Raw genomic sequence first — 27037 nt, 5'->3', positions numbered from 1 at the left:
ATGTAGCAAGTTCTCAAATAATTTTATCTAATATGTGAAAATAATGTGTATTCTACAGGGCTTTCTTCAAGCAAAATTCTGTTAAATTCAACTGGCTTACTTTACAATGTACAGATCCAGCACTTTAACCAAGTAAGAATACTACTTAATTTTTGAAGCTAATGTAACCACCGTTTGGAGAATGTAAGTGATTTTTCTTTTTTTTTTTTTAATGTTCTAGATATATCAAGCTTTCAAAATTTATATAGAGAGCCACTGCCAGTCACTCAAAGGTAAATATAAGTCTTACAAAGAATAAATTTATAAAACAAAGCTTGTTGAAAATTCTCAAGACTGAAGCTGGTGGAAACAAAAGTCCTCTCATGCAATGGGGTTTAGGCAGTACTATTATAATCTGCTCAAATGTCTCTGCTAATATCTCTCCCTTTCTACTTTTTTTAAGGATAGCTCAAAGAAAATGTGGAATTAGTCCTCATATGTTTGGTTTTCCTCCTTCCCAGCAAAGGGAAGTTGAATCCAGGAGGATTCTGCATTATGTTGAAAGTGTTTCTCAAGAATAGTACATTTGGCTAGGATTTTTATTTTCTAATTATGGGACTTCAATTTGAATGTTGAGCTACTGAAGCTTAAACAGAATGGGATGCTAAAGGACTTTGTTTCAAAAAAATAAATCCATCACTTTTTTTTAGCTTGAGGTTACAGCTTTGTATTGAAAACCAGACATTTTCTCATAACTGTCCTGCCTTTAAACATTGCCTTGCTGTCTTGTTCTGTAACAGCATGAGTTGTTAAATGTCATTTTTGTTCAATGCTAACTGCACTGATCTGCATTGCAATGTCAATTGCAATGTAACCGCAAGCCCAGTGATTCTGTATAGTGATCTATATGCCACCTTTATTTTACTTGCATTTTAGTTTTTGGAGACAATTGCCACATCTTGTTCTTAATTAATTTTACATTTTTTTAATTCTCTTCCGTTTCAGAAAGAAAACCTAGTGTTTACAGACTTCATATACCCTGGTCACATGAAGACTCAATAATTGTAGCGAAGTAAGGACTTTAACAATTATAACTTACTTCTTGATATGTTTTTGAAGAATGTTTGCATCCTGGTGTGGTAATATTTCTGATATGAGACAACTTTTCCAGTCTTAAGTGTTTGGCTTCTGCATCTTTTCCTCATTTACCTTTCTGCCCGTGTTGACAAAGTTGTTTGACTTTTCCTCAGAATAAGAATTATCTATTAATTGTTTAATAGTTCTCACTAATTTTCTCAAAAAGGAAGTCAGATTTGCTGGTCTGAAATTCTCAGCATGATCTTTGACCCCCTCATGAATGGGGAATAGAGGCTGCTCTGGGTGCTGGCTTCTTCCCATAACCTAGGGTTTGGATCACACAGCAGCCCTAAGTTGCTACAGCAGCCCTAAGTTGCTTCAGCAGCATAGTCCTGACAAAATCAAATGATACAGCTTGAAATATGTGTTGCTCATGAATCACAGTTGAACAACCTGACTTTATTTTAGATGGTTGGAAAACTGTCTTCCTTGTTTATTTTAGAGGTCTTAAGGATACCTCCCTTCCCCCCCCGTATTTTTTAACAACGTAATACTTGCAGGAAGGTGAATTGTATTCTTGAGAATCTGTCCTTCCCATTCTTGTCACTCGGCATATTTACATGTTCTGTGAGGCAGTCCATACACTAATGATAAACTTGTCTGTTTTCATTAGCACCGTGCCCCTTGATAGTTCAGAGGATAGTGGATTGAGAGTGTTATGTAGTTCTTTGTGATAGGATAAACAAGCTTGTTATACCATTCCGCTCATAGCTTGTGGTGACACTTGGTGTACTAGATCTGCTTTACGTGCACTTGTTGAAGACTAAGGCATGTTTGGCTTTTTTTGATTATAAGGACAACAATTACCAATTAAGTTGCTGTTTCAGAGTTCCGTCTTTTACTGAGATTTCTGCAAAACTGCATATTGCTCAGCCTGAAAATGACAGCAGGATTCCAGAGTTAAATATTTACTCTTCCTCAGACTGTCAGTATGAAGTGAGTAATACAAATTTATTTCATGGCTAGTTTGCATTGCTGTATAATTTTTTGTGTAATTCAGTCTTTTAAAACATGTAGCTAATTAAAATAAATACTAAGCAAATCTAAAGGTGGGCTGTTTGGCCTTTTTGTAAATGTAGTGCATGTTACAAGTATTTTGGAACAGCTGGAGTAATATTGGAAGTTGGGCTCTCACTTCTCAGAAAAACTTTAAAGCATTTGTTTTTAAAAAGTCAGTAGTAAGCTGTTGTACATTTTAGTTATGGGATTACTGTATTCTAATACTTAAGTTGGCTTTTTAAAAATAAAAATGTTTTGTACTTATGCTTACCATTGTATAAAATAAAATATTTCTTTTTGTATCAAGGTAACTCTGAAGACGTCACTTTTACAGGTTCTTGGGCAAGTAAGAAAACCTCCTAGTACTAGATTGTTGGGGGTTTTTTTAATGTCAGTGGCATCTATAGAAGTTTTCCCTTCCTCCCTTCCCTACTATGGCACTTCAGATTCCTTCTTGATGCCAAGAGGAACACTATTCAATGATCATTTAAAACCTTGTCACTTGGCAAGGCATCCCATCTGGATAAATGTCAGGCCTCAGTTTTCAGAGGAGTAGAAAAGCCCTCTAGCTCTAAAGAGCTAATGTAGATGTTCGATATTTGGCTTTGTGGTTAGCCAAATATCTGTAAAGGGATGACACTGTAGGTCAGTTTCACATTCTTGCCTGATGAGTCAGTAGCATTAAAACTTTTAAAATACATTTGGCATCAACTAAAAGTTAGGAAAAAAGTCTATGTAGATCCATATGCCCCTTCTCAACAAATTTTCTTTGGTTATCAATGAAGAATACATTTTGACATGGGTGTCAGTAAAAATAGACTAGCCATCTGCAGTTTTCTGATTCTACAAAGTAATTCGCAAGCACGTAAGTGTAGTGCTGGAATTTTACTGGCAAGTTTCTCTATTTGAATGTATGCATTTATATCAAGGATTTTTCATTTTGTTATCATTTTAGAAGAATTTATGTGCTATTGGTATATTAATCATGACTTGGGACAGTGGAAGCCAATTAAAACATACATGAAATTGCTTCCAAAAATTCTTTGCCCAAAAGCATATATAACTATATGCAGGTTTTGCTTGGAAAGTGGCCTTTTACTTTTAATTTTTTAATTTATTTTACTGAAACACCATTAACATGTTACTGTATTCTTTTAATATTTGTCTTGACTGGAAAAAAGCATTCATTTATAATTTGGTCATTTGTCAAAACACGTTTGATTAGCCGTTTGAGAGATCCGAGTATTTTCCATATATAACATTAATTGCTAATGGTGGTTATCAAATTCTTATGCATCAAAATGAGAAACTGTTTGAATGTTTTAAGAAAGATTTTTCTAATCACATTATCATGCTGGCTTCATGATAATATTTTGTGTGTGTATTTTTTTAAATATATATTTATATATATAAATTAAAAGTTATCCTTGTCTTTCAGATAATAAGGTTCCATGCTGGCTCTCTTCCTGTCTATATTGTTTCTAATATTCTTCTTACTTATGGAGGACAATTGAGCACATTGATATCAACAGGTAGCTTTCTAGAATTTTTTTTTTTCCCATCACAAGTGTTTTTAGAGAAATTACTTATGCAGTTTACTGTTGAAAGACTAACTAATTTGTGTGAATGTTGTTGTGAATTTCTTAAGCTAAGTATCATTGATCTGGTGCAAGTACTTGGATCTGTGCTCTTCAGTTTCGGTTTTTGTTTGTTGGTAGTTCTCCAAGGTTGTGTTGTAGCAGAATATTTCCTTATTATTTTACTCTGTAGTCCCTTCTTTGCGAATGATTGAATTAATAGAAGTCTACTTAAAAATACATGTAAAAGTTTAAAATACATTGTTAATATGCACAAAACACTTTTTCTGACATGAAGATGAGATTTGCAGACTAACTTTTAGACATACCTTCAGACAAAATGAATTTTTATTTAAATTCAGGTGGTGTTTGTAATAAACTCTGTAATCTCTCTAGGACCTCTTGTGACATATTACCTAATATGAGTGATCCAGTGAATAAGGGCCTTGATGATGAAGTATGCTGACTTGCAGTACTGTTATAAGACATGGTTATGTTGTTTTAAAGTAAACTTTCAAACCTTTTGTCTGAATTTACTTTTTGTTGTGGATCTTCTTTGTTAAAGTTCATGACAAAATAATAACTATAGATGCTTTCTGTTCTTGATTCTAGGCCAGTGTTCAGACTTTTCCCTTGAACTAGTTAGGACAGCTAAACCCTACAAAGTAGAACCTCTTATAAGCATTGTTGTGTTTCTGCAGGGGTGAGTTTGCATAACTTACTTATTTAAAGCAGTTTCCAAAACAGAAGTTTCAGTAAAACTATTGGTGGGGAGGAATATTATTTTATCTGTAGTCATTGTGAATACCTGACTGTGATTTTGTTTGAAAGGCTGTAGTAGGACGAATAGTTGATAGATATCTTACTGTAATGGCAATTGGAAATTATAAGTAATACTGCTTTCATGTTTTTGGCAGGTTTAACTGGTTTAGAGAGATATGGCAATCACTGTCACTACCAGAGGTGGATGCTGCTGTACTGAGTAGTCGGGATGCATGGTTCCCCCTTGTGTCCCTGATTCTATTTCTCTTTGGGACAGGCATTGCCTACTGGAGTGGAGTATTTTTCTCTACATCTCTGAGACTCTTCTCTTCCTTATGGTTAACTCTGATTAGGTAAAAAAAAAAAAAAAAAAAAAAAAAAAAAAGCTATATAATTATGCTCTTTTAGATGACTGTGACCCTGACATTTTTTTCCGTTTGCTTCAGTGTGAATGCTTGGGCAGATTGAATTCTGCAATACAGTTCATGCATGATTTTAGACATCTGGGTTTGTCAGTGTTAAGTACTAATGAAGTATGAGGGTTGCCTGATATTCTTTAGTCCACATCTCCAAAAGGGAACATAAATGGCTTTCTTGTTTCCTTCACCAGCTGTTATAAAGGTTTTCAGTTTGTTTTTGAGGAAAGCTTGTTGGGGAAAAGAAATCAACTGAACTATTCCCTTTTCAGCAGCTCAAAAAATAAATGTATGTATTTAGAAAAGGGACTATAAGCATTGCAATTCATTCCTCATTTTTCATACTGGATAAACTGCATTAAAGAATACAAACAGGTTTGTAAAACAAACTTCTTGGATGTTCATTTCACTCTACAAGACTGATGAATTTTATAGATCATGTCTAAGAACACTGGAATGTTTTTTGCTTGTACAAATGAGTATTCAAATATGAAAGTGGCTTTAAAAAAAGCAAGGAAGATAAAAAAGATTTTGAAAGCATAAATTAGTAGATTGGGTAACATGCCTAGCTATTTTAATGGTTTGACTCTTCTGACACTGATAACAGTCCTCAGCTAGATTTGAGCCTACTCTTTGTCTCCAGAAAGTTGGTTGGGATGCTCTTTACTCAGGAAATATCCGCTAAATGAACTCTTTCTTTTTTCATCACTAGCACTTCTGGACTTATTCTACCAAATAATAGATGTGGTGTCAGCTATTTCTTCTCAGCCATCTTGTTTATAAATTACAATGGATGCTTTGGTATTAGTTTTAAGTGACGAAGTGATGAACTTCTAAGTTTTGAAACTACTCTTACTAAATTTTTAATGGTTTTAGCTCAATTCATACTCTTTTCATTAAAGCTTTTGTTTCCTGCAAACCCTGAGAATGTCTTGGATAGAGGCAGGAAAATAAGATTTTGTGTGCCTACCTGCAAGTCAGCTGGTTCATTTTGAAAGTATAGTGCCTTACACAGTTCTAGTACCTTACACAGTTTTTGATCTACTCCTGAATTTCTTGAGGAAAAAAAAACCCAACTTGTTTTCTATAAATATCTCTAAAGTAGATAGTATTCACTTGACTCTTGCTCTGTATTCTGAAATGATCTGATATGATCATCAGCAAAGAATTTGTCACTGGCTGTCTGTGGAATTCTTTGTTCTTGTTAGCTAGTCTTCTTTTTGTGGTTATTTTCAGTATTTGTTGCACAGGCTTTTAAAATTGTATTTTCCAAATAATGCTTTTTGGTTTCAGTGTCTATTTTAGTACTGGAATATTCCATGAATATGCAAGAAGTACAGACTTTTTCATAGTTCTAGTGCACTTCCTCCCCACCGCATTCCCCTCATTGTCATAGAATCATAGAATCATTAAGGTTGGAAAAGACCTCTAAGATCATCGAGTCCAACCGTCAACCCAACACCACCATGCCCACTAAACCATGTCCCTAAGTGCCTCATCTACACGTCTTTTAAATACTTCCAAGGATGGTGACTCAACCACTTCCCTGGGCAGCCTGTTCCAATGTTTAACCACTCTTTCAGTAAAGAAATTTTTCCTCATGTCCAATCTAACCTTCCCTGGCGCAACTTGAAGCCATTTCTCTCGTCCTATCGCTTGTTACTTGGGAGAAGAGACCGACACCCACCTCACTACAACCTCCTTTCAGGTAGTTGTAGAGAGCGATGAGGTCTCCCCTCAGCCTCCTTTTCTCCAGGCTAAACAACCCCAGTTCCCTCAGCCGCTCCTCATAAGACTTGTTCTCCAGACCCCTCACCAGCCTCGTTGCCCTTCTCTGGACACGCTCCAGCACCTCAACGTCCTTCTTGTAGTGAGGGGCCCAAAACTGAACACAGTATTTGAGGTGTGGCCTCACCAGGGCCGAGTACAGGGGCACGATCACTTCCCTACTCCTGCTGGCCACACTATTTCTGATACAGGCCAGGATGCCATTGGCCTTCTTGGCCGCCTGGGCACACTGCCGGCTCACGTTCAGCCGGCTGTCAACCAGCACCCCCAGGTCCTTTTCCGCCAGGCAGCTTTCCAGCCCCTCTTCCCCAAGGCTGTAGTGTTGCATGGGGTTGTTGTGGCTGAAGTGCAGGACCCGGCACTTGGCCTTGTTGAATCTGATACAGTTGGCCTCGGCCCATCGATCCAGCCTGTCCAGGTCCCTCTGCAGAGCCTTCCTACCCTCGAGCAGATCAACGCTCCTGCCCAACTTGGTGTCGTCTGCAAACTTACTGAGGGTGCACTCGATCCCCTCATCCAGATCATTGATAAAGATACTGAACAAGACTGGCCCCAAAACTGAGCCCTGGGGAGCACCGCTTGTGACCGGCTGCCAACTGGATTGAACTCCATTCACCACAACTCTCTGGGCCCGGCCATCCAGCCAGTTTTTGACCCAGCAAAGAGTCCACCTGTCTAAGCCATGAGCCGCCAGCTTCTCTAGGAGAATGCTGTGGAGACAGCCTTCTGAAGGCTGTCTTCAAAGGCCTTACTGAAGTCCAGGTAGACCACATCCACAGCCTTTCCCTCATCCACTAGGCAGGTCACCTGGTCATAGAAGGAGATCAGGTTGGTCAAGCAGGACCTGCCTTTCATGAACCCATGCTGGCTGGGCCTGATCCCCTGGTTGTCTTGCACATGCCTTGTGTGTGCCCTCAAGATGAACCGCTCCATAATCTTCCCTGGCACCGAGGTCAGGCTGACGGGCCTGTAGTTCCCCGGATCCTTCTTCCAGCCCTTCTTGTAGATGGACGTCACATTGGTAAGCCTCCAGTCGTCCAGGACCTCCCCTGTTAACCAGGAGGTCACACCTTCTCAGCTCATCTTTGTCATTTCAGATTCATGCTTGTCTCTTAGTTGTATCAGCTGGAATCCAGAAACTTAAAATAAGCTTTTCTGTGTCTCTCAGGCTGTTAGCAAGCAGAAATTCCTGTCTGGGAAGAATGTTTGTCACAGAATTAATCTTTTGGAGGCTTATTCTTATATATTGCTGTACTATCATTGAACACTGCAGTGCATTAACATTTGTAGTAGGAGTCACTTTCATGATGCAGCTGTGCAGTAATAAGATACTCGTTCTCTTGGGCTGAACAGAAGAACTTAGTGACTGATGCAAATCTACAGTTAGCATTATCTAATGTTTTATGTTCACCAGTGTATCCTTTATGTTCCCCAAATAATGTAAAAATAATACGTTAGTTACAGACATACATTCTAGGTGTAAGATTGTTTTGTTAGTTCATTTGATAAGAAAGTTTTTCTTGCAAAGTAGCTTATGTAGCAGTTGGTATGTATGTTAAAATTCGTTTAACTTTATTTTTCCAGTGTTTAATCAATATTCAGGAACAATTTATTCTTTTCAGTCATTCACAAAACAGAATTATTCTTTGATCTTTGTAGGTCTGATGTTAAAAAGTGTAACAGCAGGTTTTGGTGGTGTGTTTTTTTTTTTTTTTTTTTTAGACCTACTGTACCTCAAAAAGATAAGTTGATTACACCCAGAAGACTCTGTGGGGTGTTATCCCTTGCTTTGGTTAGCTGGACGACTTGTGGTGCATTTGCTGTATTCATTATTTATCTTCAATACTTGTTTAAGGTACTGAAAGGCTAAACACTTTGAATTTATAACTGAATTCAAAATTTCGTATGGTTTGAATTAACCCCATGTTAAAAGTAAAAATACAGATTAGCATTTTTCACACTTAAGTATGCAAATAATAATATTTCTTTTGAAATAGGTGGGGTTTTTAACTTATCAGACTCTTACGATCTTGTAAGTTTTAGAAGTATTTTTCTTCTTTTGATAACACATCTTCCAAAGAAATGTATGGTCCCATATGCCCACTACAATAATGCATATAATTGCAATTTTTAACTTATGGATAGGTAATGTTATAAAACCAAAGACTAATAATTCCCTTGAAGAGAAACTTTAGCAAAGGGAGGACTTGGAATGTTCTGTAGAATACTTTCTATTTTCAAAGACTTCTCACAAATCTATATGGAGTAAAAGGAAGGAGGGTGTTTATATTGTAGAATTAGGATAGTCTTACTGTACGTCTAATCTGATCCCTTGGATAGTGCCACAAAGATCCATATTTAGTCCCTGCCATTCAGTTTCCATGGTCTTCCTTGCATCAGGGCGTCTAACTTACTGATTCACCCTATGGTTATATAGCTGCTAAATCATCTACTATACTTAGCTACTGGGGAAGCATTGGAGCATGCATCTGGGAGTAGGGGCACAAAGCAGAGCAGTTTACAGGTGGTCTGAAGCAGGTAGGTGGCAGCTGAAAGCACAGCCTGAGGAAGAGTGCTATCTCTAATTGAACTCCCTGTGGCATAAGTTTACTCTGTGAAGGACGTTCCCATGCTGACATTACTCCCCCTTCTGCAGTAAATATCTGACATGGGACTTCTCCTATGCGGCCTGTTTATGGGTTTCTGCAGAAAGTGAAGTAGAACTGAATTAGCAGGAGGAGGTGAGGAATATGCAGATTTTCCACTCTGTATTCTCTGTCGACTACAGTGGAAGAGGAGAAAGCAGAGCAGCGTGAGTTTTCTCTCTGTGCTTGGAAATACTTTCTTAAGAGAGTGCTTTGGATGCTGCTGATAAAAAAGGCAGAGGGAGTTCTTGCATTGCAGCTCCATTGGAGCCCTAGAATCATCTAGCTATAAAAAGGGACAAAAAATAATTAGCCCCAAAATTTTTTTCTTCTATACTACAGCTTTTGTGTGAAGAAACATTACTAAAAAAGCTGGACTGTTTATCTTACAGGTTATAAAACTGCATGTGAATGTAAGAGCAGAACAAAAAATGCTCAATGGGGTAAGTCTGTTTCCTGCTTCTGTTCAAAACGGTGACCAAAAATTGTCTGGCAAACCTATGCATTATGAATTATTATCATCTTGCCTTGGTACTATTAGGTTGTGCTGTCATGACTGGATGGCTGTAGTTTACTTACTATGTGCATGATGTGAAAGAAAAGCCAGGACACGAGTAGCCTGTTCCATCGCATACGACTATTGCATTCACTGTTCAAGATCACTGCAGTGTGAACTTGTCTGAAGTACATTTAAGAAGAAAACTTAGTCTCTGAAGACCTAGAGAACAATAGTTTTTGTCTAAATTTTTGTATTTGATTATGCATGCCTTATCTAAAGAAATAAATTTAATTTCTAGGTAATAATCTATACTACAAGTAAATATCTTTTCTGGATACGTAGTTTGTGGAGTTTAGGTGTTTTTTAATCAGGAGATGACAAATACGATTTATTAGACGGATATGGACTGAGACTGCAGTAAATTGGGAGCTGTGTTTAAAAAGGAGTGAAGAAGCATTGGGTTTCATGCATTGTGAATTTTGTTTCTTTTTTCAGTTACTTTAAGGTATAGGATTGAAGATGTAGGCAGGTGTGGACACAAGCATATAATAACTACCTGTTCTTACTTGCAAACATAGAACGTGGTTAAAAAAAACAGTCTGCCAGAAAAAGTTGTTGACAGTTTTGTTTGGGTTTCTTTGAGTGTTTTTTGTGTTTAGTTTTAAATCCTCTCCTTCTCTTCTTTCATCTCCATATAATTTTGTTTTGTTTCATTTGTGGGGTTTTTTTTCCATCATTGGAAGTTAGCATCTGCCAACTCATTAGTTTGTCTTTGTTACTTATTCCCATAGATAATATTTTACTCCCAGTTGCATTACCTCTTGTATCTTTTTGATGATCTGTGATTTTCACCTGCATGCTTTATTACCCCTTTTATTCTGTTCTTCCTCCTTCCAGGAACTCCATTTCTTATCACTGCATTGGTGTCAGGGCATCTCCACTTTCCGTTCTTTTCTTCCAAAGACATATAAACTATTAGTGTATGAGAAATTTCTGGTTAAATCTAGATGCTTCAAAATTGAACTATTGAACTTCGCTTTTGATGGCTTTTTGAGGGATAAATTGCAAATTTTCTTCTTAAATCAGAGCTGGTATGATACTGTCATGATAGTTTTTCCCTCCTCCTCCCCCAGCATGGGTTCTTACAAGCCTGTGCATGTTTTTGTGGCTTCTGTCTTTTATTTTCAGGATTCAGACCACTCAAAAGAAACTTCACAGAACTCCAGTATACACACAGTCAAAAACCAGAGTTCGATGGACAGCATTTCAGAAGCAAAGCAATCTCTTTCCAACAGTACAACAATTGCTGAAGCCGTTAACAGTCTTAAGATGCATGTTACAATTCTCAATTTATTCACATGGATTGTGCTGCTCAACTTGCCATCTTTAATTTATTGGTTAAAAAATCTCAGGTAACTTCTTAAATTGCCATTAAGGTGGAAGAAAAGAATATGAACCTTTGAAGATAATAACGATTACAAACGTTTGACTCTTTACATTATTAGCTACCTTATAGTATTAAACACTTCTGTTAATTATAGTTGTTTTTTCCTATGCAGTCTGGTTTGTGTTAGGTATAAGTAGGTGTTAAGTGAATCAGTGATATGTTGAAGAAAGTAATGATTCAGAAAGGATTTAAAATCAGGCTGTGATGCCATATACATTTCATGTATGTTTGTTGTCAGTACATGCTTGTTCCCAACTTGGATTTTATTTGGTAGCCTAGTTTAGAAGTAACATGCTTTTTAAACCGTTTCTTTGCAGGTACAATGTTAGACTTGATCCTGATCCATGTAGATCTACAGCTATTATCATCGTATGCATTTTAGAAATTCTCATGAATTCAAGTACTTCTGAAGTGAAATCAAGGTACTGTAGCCTAATCTCCAGTTTTTGTCTTCCTGCTTCTTTCTTACTACTTCCATTTGTGTGGTAAAACTTAATTTATGCTGCACAGACATGTAATTGTTCAGCCTACATAGAGATTCATGAACTCATATGGTTAAATCTTAGACTAGGTAAAATGCATGCAAATTACCTGTAGTTCAGCTAAGTGGAGCAAATCACCTGTATTTACCACATGGACTTAAATGAAGTATTTGCTATCTAAACAATCAGTTGCATAAAGACTTCTTTAACTGTGACTTTTTCATTCATAATTCATTGAATGCTTCCAAATGTTACAGAATCCTAATACGTTTAGCAATTATCCTCAGAAAGTTACAAGGAAAAGTGAATTCTAAACCATTATAGTTATGTTCTTATAACTCCCCCTTGTGGGCACCTTTGTGGAAATGTAGTGTGCTTTCTACTAGATTAAGAAGTTTTGAGCACTTGTTTTTGCTGACAGGTAGAGCATTTCTTGTTCAGTTATAAAATTAGTCAGTACCTCATGAAAGACAATGAATAATAACCGATGTAGTTTATCCTCTTGACCAGTACCTGTTAACTCAAATGATCTAAAACATGAAATCTTTCTTTGTTACAGAGAACTTACTTCTAAATTAGTATAAGAATATTTTTAAATGACTTATTAGTCTTTTTGAATAATTGCTCTTGCTTATGCATCAATTGTTGCTGCCCATTAGACCTATTTGTTCCGTTTTAAAAATGAACAAAGCCTTGAAATCTATAAATTATTTTTCAAAAGAAAGTGAACTATGGTATTTGCACACCTTCTGCATGTATAGCTACAAAAATGGCAATTTTTTCTTTATATTCTTACAGTAAACTCTTGAAGATCGCAGCCAAAGTTCCACTCCCTTTGTCTGTTGCAATGTTGGCCTTTGGACGAATGCATTTATACAAAGTACCACACTTTGTAATCTTTTCTCTTCTTCTACATGTGCTGTGTTGTATTGTGTAACGTTCGTTATACATAGGAAGAACAGTGCAGCCTAGAAACTTAACACTGGAGATGGGGCAAATTTCAACAAAGAAATGCCTAGATTAATATCATCAGTAGTTTACATTATGTGGGAAAGAGGACAGAACTGTGAATACTTTATGAAAAGTTCGTGGTTCTGTTCATGTTGCTTAGAAATCTTTTCATGGTGTTTATTTCCTGACTGAAAATTAAGTGAATTAACTGTGTGTGTGTGTGTGTAAGCACATAAATCATATCAGTGTAACATCTCAATACTCTGTTTGCTTTGTAGACACTTTGATATTTCACTATACTTCTTTGTTGAAACAGACTTTTTTTACTCACTATGCCATACAGTGCGTATGTTCTGAACTTGCATCTCTTGCAGGTCTAAACTATGCTGGTTAAAACTCAATACATTTCAAGCACACTGTGACTATCACAAAAACTACACAGCCAAGTATACTTTTAATCATTTTATGCTACATTTAAAAGCTGCCACAGTTGTGTCTAGACAAACTAGAATGTACTGGTTATACAGAACTGTTACTTCTATCAAATCTTTGTTCAAGCAGTGTGAGTTGAACATTTGTGAGATTATTGAAAGTCTTATACAATTTACTTTTTGTGAGAGTGAGAAAACAACAATATTCTGTGTAGCTTTCTGTTCAGGAAGGACACCAGCAGATTCATAAACAATTTGCTGTAATGTTGTTTTAAAACATTGTCAGTTTTCTCTGGAATTTTGCCAATTCTGAAATTACTCCTTGGACCTTGTCCATACGTAGAAGCTAGCAAACATTGAGGGTATGGTGTGAGTTTACAGTGCAGTTGCTGTACCACACTGTTTCCAAGTAGGCAAGGCAGGTTTTTTTCCTATTGTAAATGGAGAATCAACAATCTTATAACAAATGTCCATACATGAAATTAATATGGAATAGTTACAACACTGTAAATTCATGCCCTGCCATACAGTGCTAACTTCCTCACATGGACAAACTCTTAGTAATAGTGGGAAATACTGACCGTAATTATTAGCTCCATATAAAGTATTGTCTTAGTGCCTAGATGCTACAGTGACTGCCATTTATAATAAAGCCTAAAATAGCTATGTGTAAGGAATTCTGTCCCCTGGGTATGTGTTTTGCCAACAGAAGAAATCTCAGTAGCCATTAGGTTAAAGTGATGTATTGATTCTGTGTAGAGATGAGCCTACTACTTGCTTCTGTGTTAGCTGTCTCCGCTCTGTCCGAGATACCTGTTATCTTCTTATGGAAATACTAGGCCAGCTCAATCATCTTATACGAATAATAAGAGGAAATCTGCTACCCACAGTCAATCAAGTGTATTCTTGATATAGTAGTAGAGCCAGCCTGACCCATTAATTTTATCGTATCTCATTAATCTTGCCTAAAGTGCCTCAGTTACTTCTAGCGTGTTGTTAGGGTCAATTCGTTTGAGCTGGCTGGAAAGACTTAATTCACACAGTGACTTTCCAAAATGAAGGACAAATGTGAAGTAAGCACGTGTTTTGTCTGCTTATATCCAAGTCAGCAGTTCAAGTTATCAGTAAAGTCATTAAAACTGCTTTAACTGAGTAAGTCTATTGTAGTTAACCAAACGATTGTCACTGTTATCAGTAATCTATGTGCTGGTATTCTAGTCTTAACCTTTTTTTAAAAAGATTAGATTATACATAGTGTTTGTAAATCAGAAAAATTATTTGAATAGATTATATCTTGATACTTTCTAATCAAATGTATGCTACAGTATATGTATATAAGATAATTTGTGTGTCTAAATATACTCGTAGCTAAATCCACCGGTTGGTTTAACCTAAAAATTGCTGTTCAGACATAGACGAATAGAGTAGTTTTTCTACTTTCAAATGGCTGTGAATGAAAGATGGTGGCAGAACTGCATAGGGGCTGGTAAAAGGCTGTCTGTGAAATGTGCAGGATCTAATTTCTATGGAAGATAATTTTCCTTGGCCTTCGTGGTCCTTTTGGCTTACTACTGTATTTTACTTCTGATTTTGTTTTGCCATCTTAGTGGGCTCTTTATGCCCAAATACATTTGTTGGAGCTCTTGGTGGAATAAAATAATAATCAGAATAAGGAGAGCAAACAGTCTCTGCATGTAGTAGCTTTGATAGCTTCCAAAGTCTGCCACGATGTGAAACTTACTGAATTACAGTAGCATAGAATAACACCAATTTTTTCATTTAATATTTTTAAAACTGGAAATTGTATTGATAGTTGTTATCACTCTTCATGAAATGGGTTACAGAATCTTGCATAGATTCCTACCTGATTTTCAAGTTGGAGGTAGGAATAGATATAATCCTGAGTCTGAGATCCCAGATGACAGAATTTATCACATCTTCCTCAACGCTCCCTTTTTTCAGAGATGGTTTACCTTCACTGGGGGAAGGAGAGGAAGTCTTACTGCTACTTCGGGTTTATATGCATTCTGTGTCATTTGCTAGATGAAAACTGTTCCCAGATATGTGCGTCTGGATTTTGCAATGATTGTGGACTGTGTAACTTCAGCTGTTTGAGAGATTAGGTGTCTAATCCCAACTAGATTTTCTGTATAATCAATGGAGGGGGATAGGATTAGAACAAGTCCAGAGAACAATTCATCCTACTTGCCATTCTGAAAAGGACAAGATTTTATAACAGTCTAAAATTTGTTTTTCAGGTAAAATACAATGATTATTTGTTGTTACTTTTGGAGAAGAGGCTTCTGTTATGCGAATCCCTAGTTCTGCTGCTGTTCACAATTATAATCTCGGCAGAAACGTAGGCTAACCCAATATAGTTTTAACTGCATGTATGAGGAAGTAAAAATATTACTGAAATATCCTTTATTATGAGTAGGCTGCATTTATAAAACAGCTTTAGGCAAATATATTGTAATATCTCTTAGTACCTTTAGCTAAATTAAAATTCCAGTTTATTTTTCAAATTTTAGATTATCTAGACTGTGTGGGAGAGAGGATCAAAACAAAAATTAACTTGTAATGGATTAGACCTCTGCTCTATAAGGGAAGATTTCTATTAACATGCAGACCCAAATTCTGTTGTTCTCTCCTTTTTCAGAAGTTGAGGTATTAATTTTGCAAACCCACTGTTCTTTATCCATGTGGATGTTCACCACATCTCGATGGAGATTATGCCACATAATCAAGCATTTAGGTTGAGATTAAGCGACCATTTTTTGGCTTGTACCTCAGGATGCATTCAAAATAACTATTCGTGTGGCTCTTTTCTAATATTTTTTTTATAACCTATCAGAAACAGAATAAAAAAAAAACAGGGTAAGAACCTAGAGTACCAAATGTAGGTACTAATTTTAGGTACAGCATATACATACAGCAGAATCTTTCTTTGGCAGGGGCAGGGGGAGATTTAATGAGAAGCTTCTAGTGACATCTCCATACCCTCAATTGCTCTTTAAGTCTATAATCTTTTCTGGTTGATATGATCAAACGTGTTCCTCATAGTCTTATCACGCTGCAATCATAATAGCTACACCTGTAGCTAACAGTTCATAAAAGGTCTATATTTGTCTGGTAAGAAAAAACTGTTACCTCTTAACTGGAATTACCAAATGTACCTTGAAACTGAACGAATGAATGTTGTCCAAAGGTGGTATTTTCAGTTTTGATTTAAAAGTTGGTTGCAGTATGTCACGTTTCAGCATCCTGTTAAAAGGGGGATTGTTTTTTTGGGGTTTTGGCTGGGGTTTCTTTTTGTTTGTTTTGTTTCAAAAAAAATGGCAGTAACTGGAATTTAAGTTAATATTATTTCTAATATTTAGAGTTCTGCTCTGATTTTGGTTTTGAGTGAGCTGGTACATGTAGCAATTCATTCCAAAATACTAATTTGCTAAGTTTTAAAACAAACCAACAAATAACGCAGCAAAACCCTAAACAGTGTAGTAGTAATATATTGCAGAAGACATAGAGACTGCCTGTATGTTTAAGTGAACTTTTCAACTATAACCTAATTGGGCTACCTATAAAGTCAGTGTTTAAAAAAATAATATAAAATATATTGATACTGAAATAAAACCAAAAAGCATTGTTGCACACATCGGTATTTGATATGAAGTCTAATTCTCCATGTGTTTGCCAGTAACAAGGTTATGAACTTGTTACTTTTTTTTGAAATCTGATACATCTGCCTAAGCTTTGACAGGACAGAATAAAGTCTATTATGTGCCTGTGGATAAATGTAAACATTTGAGAAGCTTTCATTTGAACAAGTTTATTTCAATACAGTGGTGAGTGTGTTTAGACTTGTCTTATACTGAGAAAAAACCCAGCCATTTACAGACCTTCAATTCTCTGAGTTACTGAAAATGTTTTTGGAAGCGGTTATAGTGTCTGTACAATAATTGTGCTGCTGTTTTAAGTCACTAAGGTACTAGAAAATTGTTATCTGTAAAACAGACTAAATTCTGAATGCCTATTTTCCATTTCATGATGAATGTCAGTCACAATTTATAGCTTTGACTTTTTACGTCTCTTTTTTTCTGGGAGATAATCAAGCTAGCTTTTATAAGCACTTAGCACTGTACTGTTAAGAAGTATTAAAACTTTCATCACCATTCCTTTAGGGGAGGCATACTTTTGTCACCAAAGCTACACGCTGCTCTTTTATACCTCTGGAAATGTGTGCCAATGAATGACAATTGAAAACAGATTCATTTTTATGTTAAAGTAAAATAGTTTTTCTACCTTTTTTTAGATCCAGAACTTTAAGCTAGTATTCAAAATAGAATCCTTAAAATATCTAAAAGTTTACTTGAAAACCTTTTACAAATATTATCTTTTCTGATGTATATTCTTATTCATGGAAGAATGTATTCAAAGCTCTTAATCAGCTCATTTATCTTAAAGCTTAAATGAAATCTATAAATTTCATCTTGTTAATAAACATTACTGGTTTTAAAAATATATTTTAAGCATTTAAGGAGAAAATTCTATAGCTCTTACTTAAGCAAATCTGCCCAGCACCTCAATTGTTCAGGTATCTAAGCACGTAACTGCCTCAAATATGTGCTTATTGCCTTGTAGCATGAAAACCTGAGTCAAAGCTGTGATGTTTTAACTTTAATTTTGCTTAAGACTTAGGGTCTCATTCTGCATTCTTAAATGGAGACAGATTTTGCTACTCACGCTGTCATAAACAAATCTTGTAAGCATGGCCTCTCTACAGTTATTGGCAGGTTGCGATCTAGATTTTGTAGGAATCTGTGTGGTATCAGAGCTAATTTTGTGTCTATAAAAGTCAGGAATGGCACACACAAACTTGTAATTTTGCAGCACATCGTTCCAGTTCCTCCTTCCACACACAGTTATCCTTGGTTGGCAGTATCCTTCTGCTGTAGTACAAAACATAATGTTCACAGTAATAGTAGGCACCGTGACTGACCTAGTGAAGATACACAGCGGCTGTCCTGTAGACTGTTGTTCTATTGAAGTTTTGCATGTTTGTTGAAATACCAGCAAAGACTTTTTTTCCCTCCAACTTAAATAATTTCAGGGTGTATATATATCAAGTATCAAACGTGCAAGTGTGTTGATGTTCAGTTTTATAAAATGCCAAGTGCACTATTTTGGGATCAATTCAGGCTTCGGTATTTGCCACTTACGTCACTTTGAGTGTGAAAACAGTATTTGAGACTGCGGCACCTGACAACTGAAATATTTTACAGAAGTCTACAAGTAGTAGATGTGACAGATATAATTAGAGTGCCAGACCAAAATTGAAACGTGAAATTCCTCACTGTGACTTTAAACTTGTAGCTTTCTAGAGCAAAAAAAATACTGTGCCTTAAACCAGTAAATGAATACATTCTTAACTGTAGCCTGTGGACTTCTGTAGCCTTATATTTGAGTTTTGAAGTTGACCAAAATATTTGTGTGGATCATACTGAAACTTGATTTGGGGAAAATACTTTTAAAAAATTATTTTCACCCCCTTTTACTACACTTACAGAAATTAAGATTTGTGACAAGTACAGTACATTTGTGGCTTGAATCGCACCAACCAAAGTCAGAAAGCTTTAGCTGACCTTAATTTCTCAAGTCTTTTTATTGTGACAAAAAGAAAAATAAGGAAGGAAAACTAGTCTCAGATATCTGTCTCAACTTCGAAGTCTGTGTGTCAAATTCTTTTTAAAAAATTTTGTTCTTTAGTTTCTTCAAAATAAAAAAATCCTCTAATTGTAGTTTAAGCAAAATATTTTATTCAAGCCATTGAGTATCAATATCTACGCCAGCGTGAGAAGAAAACTAGATGAGGCTGGGGTTGGTTGGTTGTGTTAAAGCTCCAGAAGTTTTGAATAACAAATTCCACTTTTTAGGAAAACTATTCATATATAAAACCCTGAAAGGTTTTTTTTGGGAAAAAAAAGGTTGATACGTTCTGTTCTTCTCAATTCATTAAAGAAAACCAGAAATAGTCAAGATCTTGAAATCTTGTTTTGATATAGTAGAAGGATTTCTTATGAATATTTTTTAATATGAAGAGCTCAGGAAAAGCCACCACTGGCTTTCCTTATGTGTCTCTGCAGGATTCTTTGTACGCTTTGAACACCCCCACCCCCACCCCCCCAAAATTCTGACTTCTCCCCATCCTCTCCAGTATTAGTACTCTGTAACACTGAATCTTGAATAAAGATGCCATCTCCAAGCTTATCATTGAACTGTGCATATTTAGATATGCACACAAAATGACTGCATGTCAGCTGATCACAGTAACTGTTTGAAGCAATACAAATCAAAGTTATTAATCTTCTTTTATTGAGAACTAACTTGAACCTGGCTGCCATGAAATTGCTAATGCTGTGGCACAACAGATAACATGCAATTTTTGGGTCTTCCCTGCTACTTCCTTCTGTATGTTAGTTTAGGACTTTTAAAACTCTCGTTCTGGTCACCTAACTTTCTCTTCTTTCTTTTGTGATGATGATGTTTCAGTAATCCTAGCCATTGCTGATTTCTTAGCTACAGGAATATTCTAGTATTAAAATCATTGAGAGGGCAGAGCTACCTTTAAGGCCTTTATATATGGTGATTAGTCTAGAAAACCTGTGTAACCTAGGCCTAGTAACTTGACTCCCTACTTAACTTTTAATTGTTTTTCCAAGCACAAAGACAGAATAATGTTGGCCAAAATACCTGGTTTGGGTAACTGGTGGGGAGGGAGGGAGCTGTTGTTTGTTTGGTTTTAAGAGGACTTAAAACTTTGAAGAACACACATGTAATTTTTGGAAAAATCTATCGCTTCACAAGCAACCTGTCTTACATGTTTTTAAGTCTTCCTCTGTTTTCAGTTCTTATATAGCTAGTGTAAGTCTGGTATTGTAGGTGGAGCTAGCTCTTAATAGTTACAGGTTTCTAGAGATGTTGACAGGGTCTTATCTATAAATGTTTGGATAATGCTATGATAAATTATTGTGCTTATTAAAATGTTTATAACTGAATTCTCAGATACAGATCATGCAATGTGTGACAAGCTTTGGCAAAGTCCTTGTCTTGTGAGATGCTAAGAAAACCTTGGAGAATAGGTATCTTCAGCTAATGTTGAAATTGCTGAAAGCCGAAATCTCAGAATCTTTAAAAACTGTGGTTTTAGATACTGGTACTTTTTTGCTGAAGTTGAGGGCAACTCGAGTGGGAGCTACTCTGGGATGTTCATATTTTGTTTGATGGTTTCCCTGTCTGCAGTGTATACTTCATTTTTTTGTCTTTTTTTTTTTACCTAAGTGTGCATGACTTAGAGTACACTGTATAGCATATGCTCTGCTAAATAAACACTTCTGTATATTTTTGTATGGTGTTCTAACATGGTTGCATTAGTACAAATGGTTGTAATTCACAAAAAGTGCCACTTACCAGTCATACTCTGTAGAGTGTTGTGAATGTTACCTGTACTTCTGTTGTACAAACATGCTAACGAGTGTCGTGATGAATGTTTGCCTTCAGTCTTTGCTCAGGTACTCATGTGGAGCAGTTTGGTGCTTTTCCTTCTTAACTTGTAATACTTGGGATTCTAAGCAGAAAATAAAAACAGTGAACAAAAGCATTGTGGTTAGAGCGGTGCTTTAAGTAACAGACACTTTTCACATCTCAAGTACAATACAATAAAGGTCATACCTGATGAAGCTTGTCTCAATATCTTAACTCATGCACCTTAGGCTGTTATACCTGCCTTGCTATCATGAATGGGAAATGCAATAAAATGGAGAATGTTTGGTGAATAACATAGTTTATATAGAGCATCATATGTATAAAACTTGTTCTCAGCTAAACTAATTCGTTTTAAATTTGCTTTTTGTTCTAGAACAAGATTTTTACCTTTTTGAAGTAACTTGCATGAAACTGAACAAGCAATGCTATGAGCATTTTCAGCTTCAGTGCAATTTAATTCAAACATACGTGAATATTACTTACTGTGCCATAAGGGCGGTATAATTAGTATAGCCACTTTCAAAAGGTTTGATTTACTGAAGATGTGTGTCTATATACATAATTTGTCAAGAAAACCTAGTGCTGGAATTTGGCTGCATTAAAAAGGCAGCACACTGACATCTGGCTTGGAAAGCATTTGTTAAACTAGCTACTGTTATCAAAGGAGGATGCAATTTTGTCCAATCAGTGTAACTGTACTAATAGTATTTTAATACGAATGTGTTCCGCTTATATCTGACTTTCACTGAAGGAAAGAGCTATAATGAAATTATCTTTAAAAAAAAAAAAAACCAACACCAACCCCCCCCCATTAAAATGAGCACTAAGTCTAAACAGACTCAGTTTCTCAAACACTTTTAGCTCAGGAAGCAACAATACAAGTTTGTAGGGATTTTTTTTTTTAAGACAGCTCACAGAAAATATACACTTACTGAATCTCTTGCATATCTGTGTACTTCATCAGTCAACCAAGCTGCCTAAATTCCTACAGTAATAAAACTTATTTCAAATTTATGGATGACTTTTGGTATGTTTTACTAGGTGAATATACTATGTATCCCCCAGTTTTTTCTTTTTAAAGAAATCAAATGAATTGAGGGGAATGGAAAAAAAAAAAGGATGGAAGAAAACTGTCTGCTGTTCTCGCTTTTTTTTTTTTTTTAAAGCTAAATAAGGAACTAAAATCTAATCCCAAACTGTAAATCAAGCCTTTTCCCCTTCTTGTCATTTCCTCTAGAGGAACATATTTCTACTTTTGGTTGATTTAGAAGGTAAATTATGCACAAAATTGAACTAGAAATAAGTATCTACCTAGAAAATCAACAAACAAAGTTCCCTTACATTGGGGCCTGCCGTTTTACAAGTTCTTCTGTTGCTACTGCTGTTCTGGTTCTCGATGAGTCTCCTATCTTGAAGTTGTCTATTACGAAAAGTAATTGGTGGGCTTTGATGGACTTTCTTTCTTGTGTGTGAATTTTTTTTTTATTCCAAGTCTGTAGAATAATATACAAGCTGGATAAGTTGACTTGTATTTTTATATGTTACTGCAGTCATGAAAAGAACACCGCTAGGATTTTGTTTACTGTGTTACTAATGATGTTTGGATGCCGACAACTTTGCCTGCCTAGAAGGGTGGTGTTGGGTTTTTGCTTTGCTTTCAAAATTTAAACCAAAGAAAGATGTAAAGCTTCTAGTCAGAAATAAACCTCTATAATCTGGAGTGAGATAATGGCCCAAAATCTTTAGTTTTAACATGTCTATTTAGAGATATATTTTATGTGATACTAACTAAAGTATCATCTAAATAGTGGAGAGAAGAGTATAATGAAATTATAAGCAAGAAATTTGAGCAGCTTTGAGATGAAGAATGTTATGAAATAAGGCCAAGGTAAATTAGCACAGTCCTCCTTGCAGTCTTTGTCTTAGTTTCTAGTCTGACAGGAGGATATTGACTGCTGATAAAATCAGGGTAGGAAAGCAACGCTTCCATTAAATTGTTAAGATTTTGGATCTTGAAACAGAGCTTACTTTTCTCTCTCTCTCTCTAGCATCAGGAAAATGATCCATATCTCATCTTGCTTGAAAACCATCCAACCAGCTGTAATTATCTGTTAGTCACCATTCTAGAGATATGGCTAATTACTTTTAATTAAAAGTAGTATTTTGATACAGCTCTGCTATCTCTGCTGGGAATTGTTTTAAACTTCTTATAGGCTTACCACCAATTTTCTGCAATACGGCTTAGGGAGGAGGAATTTGCACTGCACTGTTCGATAGCAACAGGTCTTAAGAGTATTAAGGATGAAATTCTCAAGGGTCTTTATGTCATGGATGGAAATGGAATCATTACTGTATTTTTGAACTCCTGCTAACGTCATTGACACCCACCTACAGTCCACTAGAAATATAAGTGCAGAGATCAGTTTGTTCACAGATTACAAGGAGACTAACCAAGAAGGGGCAAGCCAGAGCCAAATTCACTGGTAAGCTTTATTTTAAAGAACACGAAAGGGAGAATTATTTCTTCTTCTTTTTTTTTTCCCCTTGAATCAAGTTGTGAAATGGGTCTCTAGTATGTTATACCAGGCTGTATTATTATTGCACTTACTAATCTATGTAGTACACTTTCATTTAATGCAATTTTGAAAATTGAGTTATCTGGATCTCAAGCCATATTTTTGCGTTCTCCTTGGAGCACACAAAAATCTAATGCTGTAACTAATCGGCCAATGATGTAATGACAAATGTAAATTTACAAATGTAAGTATTTTGTGTTAAATGTCATACTAGTCCCTCTCAAAAAGAGAATCCAGTGTCTAGAAATAGCTTTGGTATAGGAAACACTTCTTTAGAATAATTTGTTCTTCCTAATACATTAGTACTAGGAAAACAAAAAAGAGTTGATAGCACACAGATATAATCTGCAGTAGGCAGATTTTCCTTGCCATGGATAAATTATTTTCAGTACTCCGCTGGATTGTCATGCTTGCTCTATTTGTTACCGGTGACAGCTCTGTAGGACTTAAGGAGTCTGGTTCATTGTCCTTCTTACAGATAGTCTGTTCATCTCTTCAACATGTGGAAAGTGGTGCTCCTGGGTCTATATACAGTATTGGCTGTGAGAGGATTGGCAAAGGGTGCTCCTTTCCAACCAGAAGAAAAATGGAAACCTCTAGATAACCCTAGAAACAGAGACCTGGTAAGGAAATGCTGCAAGAAAGATAGCCTAAGTTTTGTGTGGGTTTTTTGTTTTCCATCATGAGAATTTTTATCTTCTAAATTTAAAGGTAAGAGGGGCCCATTAAATGCAGTGTTAGTAACGGTGCACTTTGTACAGTCAATAACCACAACTGGATGAGCATTCTTCAGTCAAGATGTACCCCTTAACTGAAGAGACATTCTCGGTATGCAGTGGTGCATAAAACTTCCTTATATCTCCATCCAGCAGCTTGAGTTTTTAAAAATGTATTTTGATTATACAACCCCTCATTTTATGAAGCAGAAGAGGAATGATTATTATGTTTCTCTCAAATGTGTACTCTGTTGATTGCATGTTGTTTCATCTTCTGGAAGTACAAATAAGTTTGCATCTGACACACTGTCGTGAATAGTGGCTAAAGACCTGAAAGTTAATTAAAGCTAAGAAAATATCATTAAGAGAACATTTGCAAGATCTTATAAGGAACTTGTGAAGGAAAAAAATGTTTCCCACAATTTTTCCTCACTGTTTTAAGCAGCATTAATTTCTACTTTTAAGCAATCTAAGGGGCCGGTTCAAATCAATTGCCCAATGTTGCTAACTCAGAGAACATTTTTCTTAGAGAAAATATGTAACAGAACTGTACTGTTTACTCTCAGCAAGGGTTTTGCTGTGCCTGTTTTATAAGGGATACAGATTGAATCCTCTGTGGTTCAGCAGGGAGCACAGTAAACAAGCAACAGGGATGATTAGTAAACAGTTGGTAGTCTTTCGACAACACGTAAGATGTACAAGCCATGGACAGAGTGGACATGTCTGAATTATATTGCCTATATTGTACCACTTTATGATCAAAGTAGAGGATTTCATCCCACATAGGAAAAAACAGTACATCTACTTTGTGTCAGTAGAAATAATCAATCTCCGTTGGGCATGCTCTATTTTCACATATGCGATATCTTCAGTTTTTCAGAACGCTCCAGGCTTATTTTTCGGGCAGGGGTCTTGATCTCAGAAAGTTCCCAGCTACTTTCACTGTGAACAATGAAGGACCAAGGCCTGTCATGTTCTACTCAGATCCTATTGCTTCTGCATTTGCAGATTATGAAGAAAGGAAAAATTCTTTTCCAAATTATTTCAAAGGCTGAAAGATGCTGCTGAAAAAGGTAAAAGAGGATGCCTTTTCCTCTAATGTTGTTACATGTAACTAAGTGAAAGATTTGGCTTCGAGTGATTCTCGCTTGTCTGAAGTATAAAAACAACTTCTTTTTCAGAAGAAATGAAAAATGTAGTACCTTAACTCTTGCCTGAAGTTGCTTTAAAATTGCTGAGGTAGAGATTTATGAGGTATTTACTTCAGTAAAATAACACATGGTGCTTGTCCAGACCTATATAGACCATGCTTTTTTTTTCTCCTTTCTTTTCCCCTTTTTCATGTGGAGAAGAATTCTGAAAATGTACAGATAATAAAGAATGCAGGTTTTTTTAAAGTAATTAGTATCAGTAAAATTATAAATTGAGACTAATGGTTTCCTGTGATATATGTATATTAAGAAAAACAATTTAGACATAGGATATGTCTAAATTTACGCTGAGGGTGGTGAAGCACTGGAACAGGTTGCCCAGAGAGGTGGTGGATGCCCCATCCCTGGAAACATTCAAGGTCAGGCTGGACGGGGCTCTGAGCAACCTGATCTAGCTGAAGATGTCCCTGCCCATGGCAGGGGGGTTGGACTAGATGACCTTTAGAGGTCCCTTCCAACCCAAACTATTCTATGATTCTATATTGCACTAACAAAGCATACATTATCTTTTACATCTTTGTCCATTCATGCTATTTGCCTTATTTCTACCACTAAAATTGAAGGTTGATAAAAGGATTGCAAACTTACTCACATCTCTCCATAAATATGAAATAAAATTGAAGTGGATCAAGCTTGCATTATTAATAAACCCAGCCTCAATTTATAGCAGGTACTTCTCAGCTATTTTATCTATGCATAACCATAGTCTGTAACAAATAAATCCTTTTATATCTCATTTGGAGAGTCAGTGAATACTGGCAATTCTGAGGAAAGGTAAACAATTGTGTTCTCCCATTTTACAAATAGTGGAAGATTTCAGTAAGGTTTGAATCTAAGCGTTTTGGTGATTTACTCAATATCTTAAAGATTAATTTGTAATTAATATTCAGCTTAGGATTTCTGGCTCTGTCCTGCTTTCTGCCTGCTTAACCACACCTCTTTTTGTAATCAAAAGCACAGCTCCGCTATTCTTACTATCATGAATCATAATGAAGACTGCACTCAAATTTTAATACTAAGTTCTCTTTTTGCCAAGTTTTTGTGTCAGGAAAAAAAAAAAAATTGCACCACACAATGAGTATCGTGCATGACAAATAAATGAAAAGGGACTTTAGAAAGGATGCTGTAGCTCTACTGTAAGTTACAGCAGCAGTGAGCAAATGACTGGTGGAAGTAATTTGTCCTGCTTAATTCAGGATGATCGCAGTAGTTCTTTTCAGTGTTCAGAACTGTTTTCTGGAAGTAGAGGTCTGCTGCACTCAGTTGGGGTATTTCAGCCAGTGTTACCAGGTCTTGGTTTGGATCATACCCTGGTTGCATATAAATATTTCTGTATTCGTCTCACTTTTTTTTTTTTCTTCCTCTTTTTCAGGCATTAACTTTTGAACTTCATGCGAAGTGGTAACCTTCACAGCAAAATATTACTGCTTTGACTTTTTAATTCTTACCTGACAGTTTAAAATTTTCCTCACTGTCACAGTTTTTACCTATGGAATCTGATGCCATGCTGTAATTAGCACAGTTGCTGTCTATTGACAAATGTGTGATGTTTGGCTACTACAGTTTGCCTAGCAGAATTGTGTGTGTTTAAACGTGAATAAATGAGGAGTGCAACAGAGTGCTTTTAACTACTGCCCAGTGTCTTTGTTCGAAATTGGTAAATAAATGTTACCTTTCAATTTATTAGAACTAGACCTCATAAGGTATTTTGCAGCAATTTTTCAGATGCTCTTTTATCGGAAGTCGTCTAGTTGCTTGGGAGACTGAACCAAGTGGGGAAATACCTGCCCTGGCAGGGACACCTGCCCTGATGGCTGCTTGTACCTCACCCCCAGCCCCTCATACCCGCTTCTGACTGTGCCCCAGTCAATAAGTCATC

General features: G+C 36.1%; 2 protein-coding genes across 3 annotated transcripts in view; both read left to right on the top strand.

The window, feature by feature from the left end:
* Nucleotides 1-23769, top strand: part of PGAP1 (post-GPI attachment to proteins inositol deacylase 1) — a 48058-nt gene extending 24289 nt beyond the window's left edge. The window contains exons 15-27 of one of the 2 annotated variants that reach the window (XM_076342276.1): nucleotides 59-132; nucleotides 221-272; nucleotides 985-1051; nucleotides 1944-2052; nucleotides 2423-2461; nucleotides 3554-3647; nucleotides 4305-4395; nucleotides 4610-4807; nucleotides 8381-8513; nucleotides 9696-9746; nucleotides 10991-11214; nucleotides 11567-11671; nucleotides 23710-23769. In XM_076342276.1, the coding sequence (XP_076198391.1) occupies nucleotides 59-132; nucleotides 221-272; nucleotides 985-1051; nucleotides 1944-2052; nucleotides 2423-2461; nucleotides 3554-3647; nucleotides 4305-4395; nucleotides 4610-4807; nucleotides 8381-8513; nucleotides 9696-9746; nucleotides 10991-11214; nucleotides 11567-11671; nucleotides 23710-23713 (1241 nt within the window). In that variant the 3' untranslated portion in view covers nucleotides 23714-23769. Of the gene's footprint in view, nucleotides 1-58; nucleotides 133-220; nucleotides 273-984; nucleotides 1052-1943; nucleotides 2053-2422; nucleotides 2462-3553; nucleotides 3648-4304; nucleotides 4396-4609; nucleotides 4808-8380; nucleotides 8514-9695; nucleotides 9747-10990; nucleotides 11215-11566; nucleotides 11672-12529; nucleotides 14320-23709 lie in introns of those variants that run through there. The other variant, XM_076342274.1, reaches the window with a different exon arrangement.
* On the top strand, nucleotides 23732-26777 carry C6H2orf66 (chromosome 6 C2orf66 homolog). Its single transcript, XM_076342277.1, has 3 exons — nucleotides 23732-23854; nucleotides 24820-25020; nucleotides 26531-26777. The coding sequence occupies exons 1-2, from the start codon at nucleotides 23732-23734 to the stop codon at nucleotides 25000-25002; spliced, it is 306 nt and encodes a 101-aa protein (XP_076198392.1). The 3' UTR covers nucleotides 25003-25020; nucleotides 26531-26777.
* The last annotated feature ends 260 nt before the right edge of the window (nucleotides 26778-27037 follow it).

The sequence above is a fragment of the Aptenodytes patagonicus genome, chromosome 6, assembly GCF_965638725.1.
Source record: "Aptenodytes patagonicus chromosome 6, bAptPat1.pri.cur, whole genome shotgun sequence".
Lineage (NCBI taxonomy): Eukaryota > Metazoa > Chordata > Aves > Sphenisciformes > Spheniscidae > Aptenodytes > Aptenodytes patagonicus.
The sequence above is the reverse complement of the archived record's forward strand: the minus strand, read 5'-3'. Positions and strand labels throughout refer to the sequence as shown.